Below are 22,969 nucleotides of genomic sequence, written 5' to 3'. Positions count from 1 at the left end.
GTGCACCAACGTTCGTGCAAAATTCATAAATTAAAAAAAGCAAGAAGAAATAATCACAATGGAAAAGCCACTGCCTATCTGAATTGTTTTTTACTAACCCTGCCCCACATGAAAAAAAGTACATGTCCGATATAGAAAAGTAATATCTATGGAAATGGGAAGACAATTTAAAATGTATTTTAGTGGTTCTTTTTAGTCCTTAGAGAAATATTAAAAATGTAAAAGAGACTATTTTATTTTTATTCTTTACTTGAGATGGGCGGACACCTGGAGGTTCAGGTTCGGCCAAACAGTTATAAAAAGTTCAGGTTCGAGTACAAGAGCAATACCCGAACCTGGACCCCATTCACTTGAATGGGGGGGCCCGAACATCCAGTGTTTGCCACGCTGTCATCTGCATGACAGTGCAGCAAGCACCGCTTCTGATCGGTGGTGAAATCATCCCCACTCGTCAGAGAGCCGCAGATCCCACGCTGTCAAAAGACAGCGTGAGCACTCAGCTGTGATCGGAGGTATAAAGTTTACCTCCGGTCACTGGTGTCAGCTGATGGGACTACTGATCCCATCATCCGACACCTGCTGCTAATTACAGTGAGAGTAGGAGCGGCGGATGGGAGTATTCATTAGCCGCTCCTCTTCGGTAAATAAATAATTAAAAAAAAAAAAAATCGTCTTGGATTCCCCTGTATTTTTGCTAACCAGCCAGGCAAAAGTCACAGCAGGGGGCTGCAACCCTCAGCTGTCAACTTCAGCAAGGCTAGTTAGCAAGAATAGAGGGGTCCCCACGCTGTTTTTTAAAATTATTTGAATAAATAATTAAAAAATGGTGTGGTTTTCCCCCCCATTTTTGACAACCAGCATTGCTAAAGTAGACAGCTGGGGGCTGGTATTCTCAGGCTGGTAAGGGGTCATAGATATTGCCCTCCCCCCAGCCTTAAAATAGCAACCCGCAGCTGTCCAGAAAAGGCACATCTGTTAGATACGCCAATTCTGGCGCTTTGCCCTTCTTTTCCCACTTGCCCTGTAGCGGTGGCAAGTGGGGTGATAGTTGGGTTGGTTGATGTCACCTTTGTATTGTCAGGTGACATCAAGCCCATGGCTTAGTAATGGAGAGGCATTGTTGTAGCTGCTTTTTGTTCTGACCAAGCGTCAGATCACCAGTGAGTCCGGATTGTGAGGTTTTTTGCCCTTCTGTTGCAAGCGCTTGGAGACAAAGAGACTCAACACACAAGCCGTGGTCAAATCACTTTATCTGACATAATGAAATACAAGGAAAACTTTTATACCATTTACAACAAATGTAATTCTATGGAGCTCATGTAGCCCCACCATCACCTTCAGAGTTATGCCATGTTTACAATGTACCCAGAACATGTTGTTGAGAACAAATATGATAACAAGTATCGTTTCCTTGAACACAGAGACTAGTAGTCTACATAAGAATAATTCTAGCAATATTAGGCAAAAGGCAATTGAAGTCTAAAAGGCATTTAAAGGGATATAAAGCAAACCATTAACTCTTCTATATCAAGAGGCATCTATAAGACACCTATCCATTTCTAATCCTATAGTTGTATGGTAAATAAAGACACAGCCAGAATAAAGTCCTTTAATCGAAAGAATGACACAGACTCATTTAATAAACTTAATTAAACCATACTTACGACCTTGCCTAATTCCACCAAAGCCCTCGATCTCCTGTAATAAAGCTAAAATAAAAAAAACAATATACCATACCTGTCCGTTGTTCTGTCCCACACCGTAATTCATGTCTGGGGGATAAACAGTTTTCAACCTGGACGGGGCCAAGATACGACCATCCAGGCCGAGAACTACTGATGAATGAGCTGCAGCAAGCGCAGCCTCAGAGACAGGTGGTGATGTCATTGAGGTTATTTCCGGTCACTGAGGCTCTGTTCCCAGCCGGGCTGAACTGCAGTGACCTTGGTGAGTTTCCCGCTAGAAGCATGAGAGTTTTTCTCAAATAATTAAAAAAAAAAAGCCAGCCTTGCTGAAGCTGACAGCTGAGGGTTGCAGCCTCCAGCTGTGAGTTTTGCCTGTTTGGTTAGCAAAAATACACGGGAACCCACAACGGTTTTTTTTTCTATTATTTATTTACAGCGCAGGAGTGGCTGATGAATACTCCCATCCGCCACTCCTGCTCTCACTGTTAGTAGCAGCAGCAGGCGTCAGATGATGGGATCAGTGGCCCCATCAGCTGACAAAAGTGACTGAAGGTAAACTTTATACCTCCGATCACAGCTGAGCGCTCACGGCTCTCTGACCATTGGGGATGATTAGACTGCTGATCAGAACCAGTGTTTGCTGCTCTGCCATGCACATGACAGAGCATGACTGTTCGAGGTGCCGAACCCAAACCGTAACATGGACTTTCTGGTGAAGTCCGTGTTCGTTGTCCGTGCCCAAACAGTAGATGTTCGGTATGGACGCCAAACTTTACTATTCGGGTTTGCCTGTCTCTATTCTTTACACTTTCCCTCTATCTGCAAAAAATTATATATATATATATCCCACACATCCATATATCATGACAAAAATAGAGCCAGGAATTGTTTCACTGTCTTTACGAGAACAAATTTTAGAGCTTTATAAACCACATGAGCGAAAACCCCTGAAAATGACCTGATTAATTCTAATTTCACACTAGAGTTCGGCAGAGCTGTGGAGGGCTGTGTAGTTCCTCTGTGAAGCCCCGCCCACTGGCGCACCTCTTCCTTCAGCTCCGCCTACGTCTGCATGAGTCCAGCGTACCCTATCTTTAACATTGGGTATGCAGGCCATGCGGATGCCTCCACATGCGTCATTTTGACGCTGCGCCGAGCTGCGTCGTCCGCAATATGTTGCATTTTGTTGCGGTCGGCGCAGCTTCAAAATGACGCATGTGGAGGCATCCGCATACATCCGCACGGCCTGCGTACCCAATGTTAAAGATAGGGGACGCATGCAGACGTAGGCGGAGCTGAAGGAAGAGGTGTGCCAGTGGGCGGGGCTTCACAAAGGAACTACGCAGCCCTCCGCAGCTCTGCCGAACGCTAGTGTGAAACCAGCCTAAGATTTATGTCCCAATATTTCTATCCATATAGTGGACACTGATTATACTCCAGGGGGCATTTAGGTGTCCGCTTACAATGGCCGCGCTTTGATAATTTTCAGTTTTTATGGAAAAGCATTATTAATATTGTATCATAAGCATAACTGATTATTACAGAATGTAATCTGCCTGACTGGACTGAGAGTAAATTGCCCTTGTAATAGTACAGTGAACAGTCGCAGACTCCTCAGAGATGATCCTTCCCGTGGTGGACGCTTACAGACGCATCAGGGATCCATTACGGTGAAATACAGAAATGAGATTATGATTAAAACAGTTTTAGCGATTTTTCTCTGCTGATGTCTGCGGGTTAATGGAACGACTGACCCATTGTATGTGCATTAGTGATCCTTTCTGACATTTAATTATTAATAATTGCTAATGTTATCTTTTCTATATGACCCGTTTGTCTCAGAGCAATACCAACCCGCAGGAACGGTGTGTGGAAAATCCGTTTTGCTCCAGGAAAAGGCAATCTGAAGCTGATGGTGCTGTACAATGATGGAGCAGAAGTTTGGGATACAAAGGAGGTAAATGTCTAAATAGTCTCCCCAGGTAATGATTGAGATACCTTATGTTATGTAAAGCAGTTTTCCCCAACCATTAGCCGTGTAGCCACTTTTGGCTCTAGCACCATGCATGTGGATGCCTAGCCATTGGCATCTGCACCAAGTATTCGATGACGTGTTATGTATTTGAATAAGAGTAATATAATACTAAAATAATAATTTATTCAAGAAATAAAATTGAGTTGGGAAAATGAAGGGTTGTCTATTGGTATAACTCCTTATGAATGGCTACAAGGTGATGAATAAAGTGGGAAAAGCAATCTGTACACACCTTTCCCCCCAGACTGGCATTGCTACTCTGCTTTCAGCTCTTTCAGCTCTGTCCCCCACGATCTCAACACAAACAATGTCACGTAACCACTGCAGCCAATCTGCAACCACTGATCACCTGCAGCTCGAAACCAATGCAGCCAATCTGCACCCGCTGATCAGCTGCAGCCTTCACAGCTTTGTCCAAGTTGAAGAATAGTGTTTTTTTCCCAACAATAATGCGAATGCTGCAACTGCTCGTTTGCCACAATTTTACCATAATGTATAAGCTGTGATCTCCTGCATTGTTTATTTCTCACATAGCATCCTCTTTGCTTTTTACATTTTTTCAATTGACATTGATTGCAGTCGTTAACTAGTATGGTATATAATTATATGGATGGCCTGCAATATGTGACATGGTAACCTTTTATCCAGTGCTTAGTTAAAATATCTGATTAGTGTAGAAGCATAAATTTACTTTCAGGTGGGCTTTATAGGCATTCTTATGTAAAGTGACATTTTCTCTCCACTTTTTATACAGTGGCACAATTTGTATGCCAGAACCCAAAAAAATGTGCAAACTCCATATTAAATTAGCAAACGCTGGCTTGTGGAACATCTGTACAGAGCATTTGACTGGTGCATTCTGGCATTGGCTGTCTAACCCCGCCCCTGAGGAACATATGCAGGCAGATCATATATAAATTTTCTGTATACATTTGCACAATTTTATGACACAATATAAATTAGGTACATTTAGAGCCTCATCAAAGCGGTTTTCCAAAAAAAATCTGTTTTGTGTCCAAAAACAACACCACTTTTTTCCAACAGCTGAAATATTAGCACCATCTTTCTAATATTATGTGCTACACAGGTATGCAGCGACATAAGCACCAATCTGCAGTGCACTGTGTGATTTACCACCACTGTATCAGCTCTTTCGTAGGATCGAAATTTTATTTTTATATAGCGCTAACATATTCCGCAGCGCTTTACAGTTTGCACACATCATCATCGCTGTCCCCGATGGGGCTCACAATCTAAATTCCTTATCAGTATGTCTTTGGAATGTGGGAGGAAACCGGAGAACCCAGAGGAAACCCACGCAAACACGGGGAGAACATACAAACTCCTTGCAGATGTTGTCCTTGGTGGGATTTGACCCCAGAGCTGCAAGGCTTCCTTGACTCTTTTCTCATGTCCTTCTGTGGATCAGGTTTGATAGGTACTAACCAGTGTATACTGAGAGCCTCACCAGAGGACCTGCCCTTTTTGGAGATGTTCTGACCCAGTCATCACTACGTTACAGTTTGACCCTGGTATGATTTTTACGCTTGCCCATTTTTTTCTGCTTTCATCACACAACATTAAGAACTGACTGATCATTTGCGTTAACATTGTTTATCCTTCCCCTTGATATGTGTCATTGTAGAGAGATAATAAATCTTATTCAGGTCACCTGTTGGTGGTTTTAGGGGGGTTTCCCACCCCTGGGGCCAATTTTTTTATTTTTTAAACATAAATGCATGTATTTTGGGGCTACAAAAAATCATTTTTGTAATTCAGTTTCATTAAACATTATGCACGGCTTGGCTTTTTGTGGTCTCTGCTCATAAATCAGGCGAGAGGAGGTAAAAAAAATTAAAAATAAAAGCGGAGTGACAAACTCTCCTGGTGAATCCTCAGAACAAGTTGGAGTCATTTACGGATTCTGCGTGAACCCATTCTGCATCCAGCAATAAACAGCCGGCACAACGCAGGAAAATCTGGCAATATCGTCACCATTGTAATTCTCACAGGGATGTTACTTTTTGCACCGCCTGGTCCTGCTGCGTAGTGGACAGTGACAAGCCCCGTACTTATTTTTGGCTGCATACTTGGGTACATTTCTTGGTCAGGGCCCCCGGAGAGATAATGGACAAGGTCTCTTGGATTTATAGTGGCTGACGTTGTGGATAAAACTCGTACCGGTGAATTATAACTGTGCTTTTACGATTCCTGGTGCGTTCTCAGTGTAATCCTTGGGGATGAATGTGTGGGTAATGTTATCTTACACTTTCCTTAAGCAGCTTCAGATGGTGAGTTCCATACGCACCGGACGAAATATGAATTACCGCGTCCTGGATGTGGACTGGTGCTCGTCCGACAAAGTCATCTTGGCGTGTGATGACGGCTGCATCAGAGTCCTGGAGATGTCCATGAAACCCGCTTGCTTCAGAATGGATGAACAAGAGCTGCTAGGTAAATTAACATGTGACCAGCAATAGTATGAGCAAACACAAGTCGCCTCGCTGTCGAGAAAAAACACAAAACACCTTCCCATAAATATCGTGTATTTTGTGTCGTACGTTGTGTTACGTGACTTTATAAACACAAGAACAAAAGATGAAGGCGCTTCAGGCCACGTTCAGTGCAAAAAATCCACAGAGTGGATGTAGATGTATGTGAATTTGGTTTTCAGATCTTTTTTTTAAATATAGAGGATTTTTTACCCATGGATTGGAAACATTTTCAAATCTGCAGCATGAGAATTAAGTTGCCTGTATTGTCTGACTATAACCTACAGCCGGGTTTGTGAAGACGCTTCTTTGTCTCCAAAATTTGGTTGCATTTTTTTGTAGGGTTTTGGTGCAGAGTTCCACAGCGTGTAGTGTGCTGTGTGTAACTCAGCCTTATAGTGATTGATGAACGGCTAATGGAGTTGCATAAGGATTAAAGAAAAAAAAAGAAAAAAATTATAATGACTGCGCCTCTCTTGTCCGTGGTCTCCATTGGGGCTGAACTCCAGAAGCAGACACGTCTTGTGGATAAGAAAGGTGCTGCTTTTATAAGAAATTATGGAGCAAATCTATCTCTTTGTTTGTGCAGTCTTGGATCAGAATCCGCTAGATCCAGAAGCTGATCGAGAGTAGGATGCACAAAATGAATCACAGTGAACCTGACAGCTGATAAGTCTGCCCGACCCACGGGCTGCATGTATCCGGCACTTAGTGCATGATATCAGCCAGATATATTGGTCTATGAAATGCTGCGGCATTTCAGAGAAAACCTGCTATGATATCTGCTGGGGACTGAGCCGCACGAGACACTAGTCGGACAGGCGGGTCCTCGGCGGTTTCTCCCTGCCTTCTGCACCGGATTGATACCTGTCAATCCCGAGCAGCAGACCTGGAGAAGCCGCAAGTGACCCACCTGTCCGACTAGTCTACAGCACGGCTCAGTCCTCGTTGGTTATTAAAGTATGTTTTCAGAGTCCAATATACCAGGCTGATATCATACAGCCAGTGCCTGATACATGCGGCTTGTGGATCAGGCAAACGCATCAGCTGTCAAGTTCACTTTAAGAGACGAATGCGGCTATATTAATGTGTGCGCCAGTGTACTCTGGTTACGGACTGGAGTAAATTTCTGCTATATGTACACACCATATCCTCTAATGTTTATAAAGATGGCATAAGCTGCTACATTTTTTCTGCAACTGTATTGCAGAAAACTTTGTGACGCTTTAGACCATTTTATTGTGTAAAAAGCGTCTGCTTTCATAATCTCTTCAAAATTCTTACCTTAGACTAGTTTCACACTAGCGTCTTTTTTACGCTGCGTTTCTTGCGCACATCAAACGCGTGATAAAAACGCATACAAACGCTTGTAAACGCTGCTTTTTTTGTCGCCTCATCGTGCGCGTTAAGCCAAAAAAAGCAGCGTTTATATGCGTTTTCAAGCGTTTTTCAAGCGTTTTTCATGCATGTGCTTTATTTTTGCGCAAGTAGGAAAATTCTAGAAAAATTATTGCAACAGACGACACCAATGGGACATGAGGGGGCGTGTGTAATGGTAATTCTTTATATAGACCCTGTGTACAGCTGAATTCTTCACATTTGCTTGCTTTCTCTCTGGACAACATGGATCTGCGCTGGAAGAGTTTTCACTTCAACTTGGATCTGGACATCAGGATGGCTCAGGCTTATGCAGTTGCTTGCCATCAACAAAGGGAGAGAGAGAGACAGCGAAGACTGCAGCGGCGGCGTTTGTGGATACATCCGATTGTTGAACTCCGGGAGAGCCGTGGAGCATACCACACCCTCTACAGCGAGCTCCAGGCAAACCTGGAGAAATTTACTGATTACACACGGATGTCCCTACAAAGCTTCAGGGATTTACTTGCTCGTGTTGAACAATCCATCCGGAGACAGGACACACCGCTTCGTCGTGCAATTCCTCCTGAGGAACGGCTCCTGGTAACTTTTCGGTATGTAACAATATTTACCAAACAATGCCTGCATAATTTTTGTTTCTTTATCGCCTTATTGGGGGACACAGATTACCATGGGTGTATGCTGCTGCTAGGAGGCTGACACTATGCAAAACAAGAAAATTAGCTCCTCCCCTGCAGTATACACCCACCGACAGGCACCAAGTACCTCAGTTTGTGCTTAGTGTCTGTAGGAGGCGGACCGGGATCTACCCAGATCCACAGTTAATGTTTCCCTTAGGTTTTTAGTTGAAAGTATTAATCATTTCTCATTTATTTTTCAGATTCATGTCAAGAAACAGGGTGTGAGTCTCACCCTGCTTTCCCATATCAGGTGGCTGAGCGAGCAGTGTGGTGTCTCCCACATCGCAACTCTCAGTACCGCAGGCAGGACTTTTTCCCTATCACCTTCCGGTGCTATGGGCTGTGGACAGGTGGCCAGTCCTTGCCAATCCTCCTCCTCACCCCTCTCTCGGGACAGGGCTGAGAGGAAAACGGCATTCGCAAGTGGTGTAATTTTCTCTCCCAGCAAGAGGTTAACGCCGTCTTCTGCAGGATGCGGGTACAGAGGACCTTCCCCAGCCGCTTGCCTTCTGCTTGTGGGCCCCTGTGGTCATCCTCTTCAGGGACGTCAGGCAAGTGCCTGTACGATCCCTCCAGCCCCGCATTGTCACCAGAGAAGCCATCGGCAGTAGCAAGCGTTCCCTGTTTGAATCTCCCGCTCTTTTTTCCCCTGCCTGCCGCGAGCCGATCTCAGCCGCGCTCCTCTCTCTCTATTCAGGGGGACACAGGACAATGCTTTCATTACTCCAGCCACAGCTGGGGAATCAACGGGCATAGTACCTTGAATATCGGCGTTATTATTCCTCTGAATAGATATCAGGCACGGGACTGCGGCGCCTTTCACTTTCGTTTTCAGCTCCCGCTCTCAGCGCGCTCCCTCCTCCCTCTCTGAGCGCGCTTCTCTTCGCGCCTTTACTAGCCCATCACAGGGCTCCTTTCTCTTTTGCTGTGCCAGCCCCCCTCTTTTTCTGCCCCCCCCGCTGCCTTTATCCAATCGCGGCTCAGCCGCTAAGCTCCACCCTCCGCCATCATCATCCAGTATTTCCTGGATTTCACTTCTCTTCCTGCGCTGCTTGGGGGACGCTTTGACGTCCTGCTGCTCGTCTGAAACTCGGTACACTCTGCTCTGAGGCTCAAATTAGCTCCCCTCTGCAGTTTCCTTCCTAATTCGTGCGGCCATTCAGCACAGTTTACTTATGCCCAACCCTTCAAGGGATCTCTGCTTCAGGCCCACCGCTACCTGATCTGACTAAAGTCTCTCAGTCCCTGGTCCAGGTCTTGGAACGTTTACTTCAGCTATCTACAGCCACCTGTGCACCGACCGCCTCTCAAGGTGAGTCGTCCGCACCTGACCGCGAGCTTCAGAGGGACAGACTGGGCAGGAGTTCTAGGAATCAACGATAACTGGCATTATCAACGATTTAGATGAAGGAATTGAGGGTAAACTGATTAAATTTGCTGATGACACAAAGCTAGGAGGGATAGCTAATACTAGAGAAGAGAGAGGATTCAAAAAGATATAAATAAACTGGAGAAGTGGGCAGCAACTAACAGAATGGTTTTTAACAGGGAAAAATACAAAGTACTACATCTGGGCAATAAAAATGTAAAAAGCATATACAGAATGGGAGGAATAGGGCTAATCAACAGCACATGTGAAAATGACTTGGGTATACTAATAGATCACAGGCTGAATATGAGTCAACAGTGTGATGCAGCAGCAAAAAAGGCAAATGCAATTCTAGGATGTATTAACAGAAGCATACAGTCTAGATCACGTGAAGTCATTATTTCCCTCTACTCCTCTTCGGACAGACCTCATCTGAAATATTGTGTCCAGTTTTGGGCACCACATTTTAAAAAAGACATCAACAAACTGGAACAAGTTCAGAAAAGAGAAACCAGAATGGTGATCGGTCTGCAAACCCTGTCTTATGAGGAAAGGTTGCAGGATTTGGGATTGTTTAGTTTGCAAAAGAGAAGACTGAGAGGAGACTTAATAGCTTTCTACAAATATCTAAAGAGCTGTCACATTGTAGAAGGATCAACTTTATTCTCATTTGCACAAGGAAAGACTAGAAGCAATGGGATGAAACTGAATGGGAGGAGACACAGATTATAGATATTAGAAAAATTTTTTTGACACTTAGAGTGATCAATGAGTGGAACAAGCTGCCACGAGTAGTGGTGAGTTCTCCTTCAATGGAAGTCTTCAAACAGAGGCTGGACAGACATCTGACTGGGATGATTTAGCGAATCCTGCTTTGAGCAGGGGGTTGGACCAGATGGCCCTGGAGGTCCCTTCCAACTCTACGATTCTATGATTCTATGAATCAAGCTCTGTCTAGTTCGTCCTCCAGCTCGCAGGGTCCTTCTGCTTCTCCCATGTTTCCTTCTCCTTCCTCAGAAGATGACCTTAGGTCAGGCGAGGACTCTCATTCGGGATTTAGTTCAGAAGCAGACAACGTATCAAAAACACGGGACATGGTCGATAGTCTCATTTCGGCTATCTTCCAAACCCTTAAAATTAAGCAAGATAAGGCTCCCCCTCAGGAATGCTCTGTTCTTTTTAAACGAGCAAGACCTCCATCTCGAACCTTTCCCAATCACAAAGAGTTCGATACTACCTTGTCCAAACACTGGGAGCACCCTGAGCAACGTTTCTCAGGCCGCAGGTATTTAGACGTGCTGTACCCCTTTGATGCGGACCTTCTCACAAAGTGGATCAAGGCTCCCGAGGTGGATTCCTCAGTTTCCCGGACAGCCTCTAAAACGGTTCTATCCCTTCCAGACGGGGCATCGCTTAAAGATCCAACAGACAGACAGAATCGCTGGCCAAATCAATTTTTGAGGCTTCCAGCGCCTCCCTTTGTCCTATTTTCGCATCTGCCTGGGTGGCGAAAGTCATTTCGGCTTGGGCAAAAATTCTTCGCAAGGGCATCTTAGCGGCAGCCCCGCAAGATGAGCTGGCAGATCAAATTAATCATGCAGGTAAATACCTGTTGGCCGCCTCCTTGGATGCAGCCGGGTGCGTAGCATGGGCTAACAGCAACATAGTAGCCTTACGTCGGGTCCTTTGGCTTAAGTCATGGAATGCGGATACCACCTCTAAGAAGTCGCTTACCAACCTGGCATTCCATGGTTTCAGGCTCTTTGGCGCCAAGCTGGATCAGATAATTTCCGATGCCACTGGTGGTAAAAGCACTTCTCTTCCCCAGTCCCGGCCTAAACGCTTTTTTAACAGAAAAGGTCTTAGGCCGTTTAGGCCCTTTCGTTCCTTTTCTTCCACAGAGAGATCCGCCCAGCAAGACCGGCCCTCCGCCTCTAGGGAGCGGGAGCAGAAAAAACCTTCGTACAAACCTGCTCCCCGCTGGAGGTCTAGAGGACAGTATTCCAGGTCTTCAGGCTCCTGTGCCAGTAGATTTTCCTCCAAGTGACGGGTCACTCCCACCTGGAAGTTCTTCCAGGGTGGGAGGCAGACTTTCCTTTTTCAGGGACGCTTGGCTGTCTGTTGTCAACGACGCTTGGGTCAGGGAAATCGTCGCATCCGGATACAAAATCGAATTTGCATCCCCCCCAAACAGACGGTTTTGCCTGTCTCGTCCTCCAAGGCAGCGGTCCCATATTCCAGGGTTCCTCCAGGCCCTCTCATCCCTTCTTTCCGCCGAAGTTATCGTTCCCGTTCCTCCAAACGAACGGTTTTCAGGGTTCTACTCAAATCTTTTCATAGTTCCGAAGAAAGATGGTTCCCTTCGCCCAATCCTGGACCTCAAATTGCTCAATCGCCACGTGAAGATTCTCCATTTCAAAATGGAGTCCCTTCGGTCGGTGATGGCCTCAATGGAACCCAGAGAATTCCTCTGCTCTGTGGACATACGGGATGCCTATCTTCACATCCCTGTTTGTTTGCAACATCAGAAATATCTTCGCTTTGCGATTCAGGAAAATCACTATCAGTTCATGGCCCTACCCTTCGGCGTAGCTTCCGCTCCCCGTGTTTTCACAAAGGTGATGGCATCAGTCATGGACATTCTCCGTTCCAGGGGGATTCCCATTATCCCTTACCTGGACGATCTGTTGATCAAGGGGTCGTCCCGCCGAAACTGCCTTCAAAGTCTTCACATAACTCTTGCTCGTCTCGGATGGATAGTCAACAAGGAGAAGTCCATCCTGAGCCCCTCTCAGCGTCTGACCTTTCTGGGCATGGAATTCAACACGAATCTGGCTCGGGTGTTTCTTCCGAGGGAAAAATTTGCGGCTCTTTCCAAGGGAATCCGAACCCTAAAGTGGCCAACGCCCATTCCCCTTCGATCCTGCATGAAGGTTCTGGGGAAGATGGTAGCCTCCATGGAAGCAGTGCCAATTGCACAATTTCACCTTCGGCCCCTCCAGCTTTGCCTTCTTTCAGCCTGGGACAAGACCACGTTGTCTCTGGACCGCCCCGTTCTCCCTCTGAGTGAGGCAATCCCTTACTTGGTGGGCAATGCCAGCGTTAGTTCTACAAGGGAGGTCCTTTCTTCCGCTTCGGTGGCAAGTCATCACCACCGATGCCAGCCTTCTAGGATGGGGAGCGGTTTTCCATCAGAAAACGGCCCAAGGACGCTGGAATTCACAGGAAGCTCTCCTCCCCATCAATCTTCTGGAGATGAGAGCAATCTTCATTACCCTTCTCCGCTGGCAGCCTCTCCTCGTAGGCTAGCCGGTCCGCATTCAATCGGACAACGCCACGGCTATGGCGTACATAAACCACCAGGGGGGCACGCGCAGCAGGCAAGTAATGTCTGAAGTGGCAAAGATATTGCGCTGGGCAGAACGTTACGTTCTGGCAATCTCCGCCGTTCACATTCCAGGGGTGTAAAATTGGGCAGCCGACTTCCTCAGTCGTCAAGACCTAGCTTCAGGCGAATGGGCTCTTCATCCCACAGTCTTCAATCAGATATGCCAGCGCTGGGGCTCACCGGATGTCGATCTCATGGCATCTCGGCTGAACCACAAGGTTCCCCGCTTCATAGCCAGGTCCAGGGACCCTCTAGCCGTCGCTTGCGACGCCCTATTAATTCCGTGGTCCCAGTTCCAACTTCCTTATCTGTTTCCACCTCTTGCCTTGATCCCAAGAGTGGTCAAGAAGATAAAATCGGAAGGCATCCCAGTGATTCTAGTGGCTCCGGACTGGCCAAGACGGCCTTGGTACGCGGAGCTGGTGAACATGCTCGCGGACGTTCCCTGGAGGCTTCCAGACAGTCCAAACCTTCTCTGTCAAGGCCCCCTTTACCACAAGAATTCTCAGTCTCTGAGTTTAACGGCATGGCCGTTGAGGCCGTGATCCTGACAGAATCAGGTTTGTCCAACCAGGTGATTCAGACTATGATCAGAGCCAGAAAACCAGCCTCTTCCCGCATTTACCATAGGTACTAGAAGGCGTATTTCAGGTGGTGCAATGATAAAAAAGTCTTTACAATGTCTCTTTCCATTCCATCTATACTTGGTTTTCTCCAGTCTGGCTTAGATGCGGGTCTGTCCCTTAGAACTCTCAAGGGCCAGGTCTCCGCTCTGTCTATCCTCTTCCAAAGACAGCTCGCTTCCTTACCGCAGGTGAAGACCTTTCTCCAAGGGGTCGCCCATGTGACTCCTCCTCATCATTCGCCGATAGACCCGTGGGATCTCAATCTCGTTCTTAGCGCTCTCCAAAAGGCGCCGTTCGAGCCTATCCAGGACATTCCTTTATCCCTCCTCTCATGGAAGGTAACCTTTTTGATTGCCATAACATCCATCAGAAGAGTTTCGGAGTTGGCGGCGTTATCATGTCGTTCCCCTTACCTGATTCTCCATCAGGATAAGGTCGTCCTCAGGCCCGTTCCTTCTTTTCTTCCAAAGGTGGTATCCTCTTTCCACATTAATGAGGATATCGTTCTCCCATCTTGCTCATCATGCTCCTTCTCACCCTCTTGAGAAGTCACTCCACAAACTGGATGTAGTTAGAGCCTTGCGTGTCTATCTCACCAGGACTGCTTCACTTCGCCAGTCCGATTCCTTGCTGGTCATCTCTGAAGGTTGCCGGAAAGGGCTTCCGGCATCCAAATCCATGATCGCTCGCTGGATTCGTTCTACCATTCTGGAAGCGTACCGACTTCAGGAAAAACTGCCCCCTCCGGGAGTGAGAGCTCACTCCACCCGGGCTGTGGCTGCCTCGTGGGCCGTTTGACACCAGGCTTCGGCTTTACAAATTTGCAGGGCCGCGACCTGGTCGTCTTTGCACACGTTTGCCAGGTTCTACAGGGTTCATACCCAGGCCTCGTCTGATGCAGTTGTTGGTAGGAAGGTTCTGCAGGCGGCGGTGGCGCACCGGCCGACCTAAGCCCTTCCTGTTCTTTCGTTCCTTATTGCTGTTCCCACCCTTGGGACTGCTTTGGAACGTCCCATGGTAATCTGTATCCCCCAATAAGGCGATAAAGAAAGATGGATTTTTGTTTCTTACCGTAAAATCTTTCTTGGAGCCTTCATTGGGGGACACAGCACCCTCCCTGTTTAAGTTGTACCGTGTTGGGTCTTTGAGTCCCTTGTTGGGTTGGTACATATGTTCAGAGTTTTTCGTTGCTTCTCCTACTGCTTTCTCACCAACTGAGGTACTTGGTGCCTGTCGGTGGGTGTATACTGCCGGGGAGGAGCTAATTTTCTTGTTTTGCATAGTGTCAGCCTCCTAGCAGCAGCAGTATACACCCATGGTAATCTGTGTCCCCCAATGAAGGCTTCAAGAAAGATTTACGGTAAGAACCACAAATCCATCTTTTTCTGACATGTACTATTCCATAGCATGCAGATTTCTGGGTCGGCAATGTACTAAATATTTGTTTTCTTTTATGTTTTCAAATAACCATATACAGCAATATTAAAATTTTCTTTCTTTGTCTGTCTCTCAGATTCCTTGCGACTGGAGAGACCCTATCTTCACTCCACTTTCAGTACCGGATTGGAATTTCCCCCTTGTCGGGAATTGTTGCGGACACCTGCCGGGCTTTGTGGAACGTTCTTTGTCCAGAATTTATGCCCCTGCCCACCGCTGAAAATTGGATGGAAATTGCTGACAAATTCTGGACAGTCTGCAATTTCCCTAACTGTTTGGGAGCTGTTGATGGGAAACACATCTGGATGATCAAACCCAAAAGAACTGGATCAGAGTACTATAACTACAAAAAGTACTTTTCTACAGTACTCATGGCCATTGCGGATGCCGGACGTATGTTTGTAGCAGTGGACATTTGTGCATTTGGCCATGGGAATGACTCCCAGGCTTTTAAGAACTCGGACATGGGCCGGAGGTTGTATGGCATCCAATTTTATTTCCCCATGCCACAGCCTCTTCCCCACTCCGAAGGTCCACCACAGCCCTTTGTAATGGTTGGGGATGAGGCTTTTCAAATGTGTGCAACCCTGCTGAAACCCTCCTCCTGCTGTGACTTGGACCACACAAAAAAAACCTTTAATTACAGGCTGACCAGGGCCAGAAAAACTGTAGAGTGTGCTTTTGGGATTCTTGTCTCCAGATGGCGAATTCTCAGGACAGCCATTAATCTTAAACTGGAAACAGTGGATGAGGTGGTGAAGGCGTGTGGTTCTACATAATTTTGTGATGGCTAAAGAGCACCTGAACTTTGAACTAGATGAACCTGCTGCAAACCCATTGCCTGAATTCACTCAGCACCCTCTCAGGTCATCCGTTGAAGTTGGCCAAATGAGGGACCAATTTGCGGCCTACTTCATCTCAGATGTAGGATGGGTGGAATGGCAAGAGCAAATGGTGTAAAAAATTTTATTGTGTGTATATATTAATAAATAAACCTGTGTTGCTACCTGTACCGAGTGCACTATGTCTTTTTACACTGCAATACAATGATCAACTGTCCAAGTATTCCTGTGAATTCATGATGCTGCATTTTGTGCATCATGAATTTACTAGCAGTCCTGACTAGGTCACTATACATACACCCAATTTGTATGCCCTTTATCAACTCTAAAGTTTCTGTTCAATTTTTAGCGACAGTGGATAATACAAATAATATTTGTGTCACATGATCTGAAGTTAAAAATTGTGATTTGGGTATGCGCTCGCAACCGTCATTCTTTATGGGACACCTGACCATGTGACTCTAAATATTATTTGTAGGATCACCACTGTGGCTTGAGTTTGAACTGAGACCGCACAGATAATAGTTTATACAACTTTGACAATTCCCAAGGCCTGGTGTCATGATGAAGTGAGGACGCCCAAAATAACGCATCCTGACTTCAGAATGTTATCACATCTGGCCAGGTAAATACACATATGAGTTAAACTGCAGCATCGCTACAGTCTGCGTGAAATATGTTCAGACTGAAGCGATGCTGCGGGTTAGAAATCATATGGGTATTCACCAGCCCAGTTTTGATATATAGTTGTGATACTAGGCCTGGGTATTGCACATATGTTAGTTCAACACACACTGAATAGAGGATGTGGCTATTTACAAGGTATATCTAGAATTCCCTGGGGTGGTCTCACAAAAAGGAGGATGGTAAAAAAAAGACCATCCTCAATTCAGTTTTTATGATACCTGCCAAGGTGACAATAGATATGCCTTGAACTCAACACCATCCTCTATTAAGTCTGTGCAATTTGGGCAAACTGAAGAGACTGGTGTTGAAAATACAAGTCATATATTTGTTTTGTTGACAACACATATCTCCTTGAAACACACAAGAAACATGTGTCAGTAGTGGAGATATGAGTGGGCAAACAAACAAAGTGTACGGCGCAGTGTGTGTACGGCGCAGTGTGTGGAGGCGGCAACAAAGACATTAATAACACGTTATTATGGTAAACCATAACTGCAAGTTTATTGTAAACAAAATAAAAAAAAGTTTTATTTTTTCCCTCGTTTGGGGGAACTACGTATCACGTTTGGGGTGTGCAGTGACGAGGAACGACTTATAGTGGATGAAGGTGTTCTAGGGGAAGGGGCGACAAAAGTTGTGGGGGAAGGGAGGTCACTGATGGAAATGGAGGTAGACAAATTAGGAGGAGAGGGGGGAGGTACTGTCAAATTTTTTAGTCTTTTTTTTTGTCTCCTTAAAATAGCTTGCCTTGAGTCTTGTGCACGCATAGAAGTTTGAGCAGATATGGAATGGGGGTCCCCCGTTTGCTGCGGCTGCTGCTGTTGTGGTTGCTGCGACGGCTGCTGCTCGGTGGTGGCGGTGGCAGTGCTCGTTATTGCAGGAGGACTGGTGACTGCAGTGCTGGTCCATGTTTTTTTTTGGAGCGGTGGAGGCAGGGCTACAACATGTAGGAGGGGTGGCGGCAGGGTTGTTTCACGTTGGAGTAGTGGTCACAGTGGCAGTGCTCCAAGCAGGCGTGTGGGTGGTGGTGCTGCTCCAGACAGGAGCAGCGCTTGCCATGGTGGTGTCGGTGAGGTGACCAGCAGCACTCAGACTTGTGTTGCTGTAATGGTGGCTATCAAGGCTTTGCATAGAGGTGGCCGTGCAGTGGTATGGAGCAGAAGTCGGTACTGTTGTGAAGCAAGTCAGTGGTGGCACAGGTGGGAATGACACCGCTGACTGCTGCACGTACCGATTCTGCTGCATAGCCTGCAAGTAAGCATTGTTGCAGGCCTGCAACACACTCAGCTGTTGCTCGGGACTAAGGTGTTCCGCCATGCCCCGTTTGATTTTGCTAAAGAAATGGTGCGCTGGTCTGTTGAGGTCGGCCTCCAGACGCTCAAGGCGCTGTTAGACGGAGTTGAAGCGGTGTTCCATTTGGTTAAAACCTCTTTCCATGAGGGAAAAACCGATTTCCACTCTGTCGGACAGCGAATTGAGGCTGGCATGAAAGGCCTCGCTCAAGTGCATGAACTCGGGCAAGACAGGCCTGTCCAAGGCCCTCTGCCGCTGGCGGGTAGTGCCCGCATAACCAGTGACAGAGACCTGGGACAGGGGAACACCTGATTGACCAGCTTCCTGGTCACCAGCTGTCTGTGTTGCTGACCTGCAAGGTGCTTCCTGGCTGTCGGATGGCTGGGACGGGTCCAAGGTCGTCCGATGAAGGACCGCTCCAGGGACAGGTTGCAGGGTGCTGCTCCAGGTGCTGTGGAAAGAAAAGAAAAATATTACTGTCATGCATTTACAAGAAGCATCAGCTGTGGACTAGAAAAGCATTTTTCTTTATCGCCTTATTGGGGGACACAGATGACCATGGGTGTATGCTGCTGCTGCTAGGAGGCTGACACTATGCAAAACAAGAAACTTAGCTCCTCCCCGGCAGTATACACCCACCGACAGGCACCAAGCACCTTAGTTTGTGCTTAGTGTCTGTAGGAGGCAGACCGGGATCTACCCAGATCCGCATTTAATCCTTTTCTTTTCAGGTTTTAGTTGTGTTTTTCCTCAGTATTCAGTCCACAGGGAGCCCGGGCGCGCCGTCGCTAGTGAAAGCTGAGGGAGCGCTTTCACTTTCATTTTCAAAAGCGGTCCTCCCTCTCCCTGCACGCGCTTTCTTCGCGCGCTTCTACAGCCTATCTCAGGGCTGCTTTCATTTCAGCCCTGTCAGTGTCTTTAACCGCGCCCCCCCTACTCGGGTCTCAGCCAATCGCGCGGTGCGGTGGCTTAGCTCCGCCCACCGCCAGCGTTCCTTCCTGAATTGCCGAGCTTCTTCCTCCTTCTCTCCGGACCTTGCCTGGGGGACACATCGCTAGCTTCTTCTGAACCTCGGTAGGCTAGACGCTGACTATCCCTGACACCTAACTTAGCTTCCCCCCCGCAGTTTTTCCTCAGATAGTGTTTTTTCTACCACTGAGACTTATGCCCAACCCTGCAAGGGCCTTCTGCTCCAGACCCACCGCTACTCACTACGCCTGCGCGCGCTGTAAAAAGAAGTGGGCTTCTGGTCAGTCGTCTCCCCTCTGCCCGTCCTGCAGCCCTTCCACCATGTCTGCCCCTCAGGAGCACTCCGAACCCCGGGCGGAGACCACCCCACCCCCTGAGTGGGCCGTGGTGATGTCTCAGTCAGTTTCTGAGCTGACAAAGATGTCTCACTCGCTGGTCCAGGTCTTAGAGCGGTTACCTCAGTTATCTGCAGTCACCTGTGCACCGACCGCCTCGCATAGTGAGTCGACAGCACCGGACCGTGGCCCTCAGACGGACAGACCGGGTAGGGGCTCTAGGAAGCGGGTCCTGTCTGGCTCTTCTTCCGGTTCGCAGGGTCCCTGCGCCTCTCTCAGGCTACGCTCCTCGTCTCCCTCATCGGCAGACAATCCTGGGTCAGACGAGGATTCACAATCTGGATCAGACTCAGAGGCGGACGACATAGCTAGGACTCAGGTTATGGTAGATAGTCTCATATTGGCTATATACCAAACACTCAAGATAAAGGAGGACAAGGCCCCCCCCTCAGGAATGCTCTGTTTCCCTTAAGAAGGCGAGGCCTCCATCTCGAACCTTTCCTAATAAGGATTTCGACTCTTCCTTAGCCAATCACTGGCAACATCCTGAGAAACGTTTCTCAGGCCGCAAGTACTTAGATGCACTTTATCCCTTCGATGCGGATCTAGTCACAAAATGAACCAAAGCTCCCGAGGTAGATCCTCCAGTTTCTCGTATTTCATCTAAGACGGTTCTTTCCCTTCTGGACGGAGCTTCTCTTAAGGACCCATCAGACAGGCAAATAGAGTCGTTGGCTAAGTCTATCTTTGATGCATCCGGTGCATCCCTCTGCCCTATCTTCGCATCCGCTTGGGTGGCGAAAGCCATTTCGGCTTGGGCGAAAATTCTGCGCATGGGCATTTCAGCGGCAGCTCCTCAGGACGAGCTGGCAGATTTAGCAGACCAAATTAATCACGCAGGCAAGTACCTTCTGGCCGCCTCCTTGGACGCGGCAGGGTGCGTAGCTAGAGCTAACAGCAACATTGTGGCCGTACGCCGCATTCTTTGGTTGAAGTCTTGGAACGCGGATACCACTTCAAAGAAGTCGCTCACCAACCTGGCATTTCACGGCACTAGGCTCTTTGGCGCCAAGCTGGATCAGATAATCTCGGATGCCACTGGTGGAAAGAGCACTTCCCTTCCCCAATCCCGCCCTAAGAGGTTCTTTAACAAGAAGGTTTATCGGCCGTTTAGGTCCTTTCGTCCCTTCTCTCCCACAGACGGTTCATCCCAGCCGGACCGGAACACTGCTTCCAGTGACCGGAGAAAGCCATCGTATAAACCGGCCCCTCGCTGGAGATCCAGGGGTCAGCCTTCCAGGTCCTCAGGCTCTCGATCCGGAAGGTTTTCATCTAAGTGACGGGTCACCCCCACCTGGAAAGCTTTCCAGGGTGGGAGGCAGACTTTCCTTTTTCAAGGACGCGTGGCTATCCGTTGTCGACGACGCTTGGGTCAGGGAAATCATCACGTCCGGATACAAAATCGAGTTTTCTTCCCTCCCAAACAGTCGTTTCTGTCTGTCTTGAACCCCAAAACAGCGATCACAGGTTCCAGGGTTCCTTCAGGCCGTCTCCTCTCTCCTTTCCGCCGGGGTCATCGTTCCCGTTCCTACAAACGAGCGGTTTTTAGGGTTCTACTCTAATCTCTTTGTAGTCCCGAAAAAGGACGGCTCTCTTCGCCCGATTTTGGACCTCAAGCTGCTCAATCGCCACGTGAAGATCCGCCACTTCAGGATGGCATCTCTGCGTTCGGTAATAGCCTCGATGGAGCCTGGAGAGTTTCTCTGTTCGGTGGACATACAGGATGCCTACCTCCACATCCCCATTTCTCGGCGGCATCAGAGATACCTCCGCTTTGCGATTCAGGACAATCATTATCAGTTCACGGCTCTTCCCTTCGGCCTAGCCTCCGCCCCTCGTGTCTTCACGAAGGTGATGGCAACAGTCATGGCCATCCTTCGATCCAGAGGGGTTCTTATCATCTCTTACCTGGACGATCTCCTGATCAAGGGCTCGTCCCGCCAAGACTGTCTTCACAGTCTTCACATAACTTTGGATGCCCTCAGACGCCTGGGATGGATAGTCAACAAGGACAAGTCCACTCTGCACCCTACCCAGCGTCTGACCTTTTTGGGCATGGAGTTCGATACGACTCTAGCCCGAGTGTTCCTACCGAGGGACAAGTTTTCAACCCTTCGCAAGGGGATCCAGTCCCTTCGGCGCTCGAGGATCATGTCCCTTCGGTCCTGCATGAGAGTCCTGGGGAAGATGATAGCCTCTATGGAAGCAGTGCCATTTGCACAATTCCATTCTCGCCCTCTCCAACTGTTCCTCCTGTCAGTCTGGGACAAGACCTCGTTTTCTCTGGATCGCCCCATTCTTCTTCCGCTCAGAGTCAAACAATCGCTGACTTGGTGGACGTTGTCAGCGTCAGTTCTCCGCGGAAGATCCTTTCTCCCGCCTCGGTGGCAGGTCATCACCACCGATGTCAGTCTCCTAGGATGGGGGGCGGTCTACTATCAGAGAACGGCCCAAGGGCGTTGGAACCCCCAGGAGACTCTTCTGCCCATCAACCTTCTGGAGATCAGGGCAATCTTCCTCGCGCTTCTTTGTTGGCAGCATCTTCTCGTAGGCAAACCGGTCCGCATTCAGTCGGACAACACCACGGCCGTGGCATACATAAACCAACAGGGCGGGACTCGCAGCAGGCAGGTGATGTCAGAAGTGGCAAGGATTCTCAACTGGGCAGAGCGTCCTGTGCCGGCAATTTCCGCCGTTCACATTCCAGGGGTGGAAAACTGGGCAGCCGACTTCTTGAGTCGCCAAGGTCTAGCGACAGGCGAATGGTCCCTTCATCCCACAGTCTTCAGTCAGATATGCCAGCGCTGGGGCACCCCGGACGTCGATCTCATGGCCTCTCGGATGAACAACAAGGTTCCTCAATTTGTAGCCAGGTCCAGGGATCCATTAGCCGTCGGTTACAACGCCCTAGTAGTTCCGTGGTCCCAGTTTCACCTACCTTACCTGTTCCCTCCTCTTGCCCTGATCCCAAGAGTGGTCAAAAAGATAAAGTCAGAGGGCATTCCGGTCATCTTAGTGGCTCCAGACTGGCCGAGACGCCCTTGGTACGCGGAGCTGTACATGCTCACGGATGTCCCCTGGAGGCTTCCAGACCGTCCAGATCTTCTCTCGCAAGGCCCCCTTTACCACCAGAGTTCTCAGTCTCTGAGTTTAACGGCATGGCCGTTGAGGCCGCGATTCTGAAGGAATCGGGGTTTTCCACCCGGGTCATACAGACCTTGATTAAGGCTCGGAAGCCGGCTTCCTCCCACATTTACCATAGGTACTGGAAGGCCTTTTTTCGTTGGTGTGACGAAAACGATGTTTTTCCGCTATCATTCTCAATTCCTCCCATTCTCGGTTTCCTCCAATCCGGCTTGGATGCGGGCCTATCCCTCAGTACTCTCAAAGGCCAGGTATCTGCCCTAGCAATCCTCTTCCAGACGGATCTAGCTTCCTTTCCGCAAGTGAAGACTTTTCTCCAAGGAGTCGCCCATGTGGCTTCTCCTCATCGTTCTCCGATAGATCCATGGGATCTCAATCTTGTTCTTGGCGCTCTTCAGAAGGCGCCGTTCGAGCCGATTCAGGATATCCCTCTGTCTTTTCTTTCATGGAAGGTGGCTTTTCTAATCGCCATCACATCCATCAGGAGAGTTTCTGAGCTGGCGGCTTTATCCTGTCGTTCTCCTTACCTTATCCTCCACCAAGATAAGGT

General features: G+C 48.1%; 1 protein-coding gene across 8 annotated transcripts in view; it reads left to right on the top strand.

The window, feature by feature from the left end:
- The window catches only part of WDR11 (WD repeat domain 11), a 183,252-nt gene that overhangs the window by 134,820 nt on the left and 25,463 nt on the right, over positions 1-22,969 (top strand). For 4 of the 8 annotated variants that reach the window (XM_073546625.1, XM_073546619.1, XM_073546620.1 and 1 more), the window contains 2 exons: positions 3,528-3,642; positions 6,000-6,174. In XM_073546625.1, the coding sequence (XP_073402726.1) occupies positions 3,528-3,642; positions 6,000-6,174 (290 nt within the window). The remainder of the gene's footprint in view (positions 1-3,527; positions 3,643-5,999; positions 6,175-22,969) is intronic. The other 4 variants (XM_073546624.1, XM_073546621.1, XM_073546622.1 and 1 more) reach the window with 1 other exon arrangement.

This window comes from Dendrobates tinctorius, unplaced genomic scaffold, assembly GCF_039654945.1.
Source record: "Dendrobates tinctorius isolate UK_male_01 unplaced genomic scaffold, ASM3965494v1 ptg000149l, whole genome shotgun sequence".
Lineage (NCBI taxonomy): Eukaryota > Metazoa > Chordata > Amphibia > Anura > Dendrobatidae > Dendrobates > Dendrobates tinctorius.
This window is presented reverse-complemented; position numbering and strand designations above follow the sequence as displayed.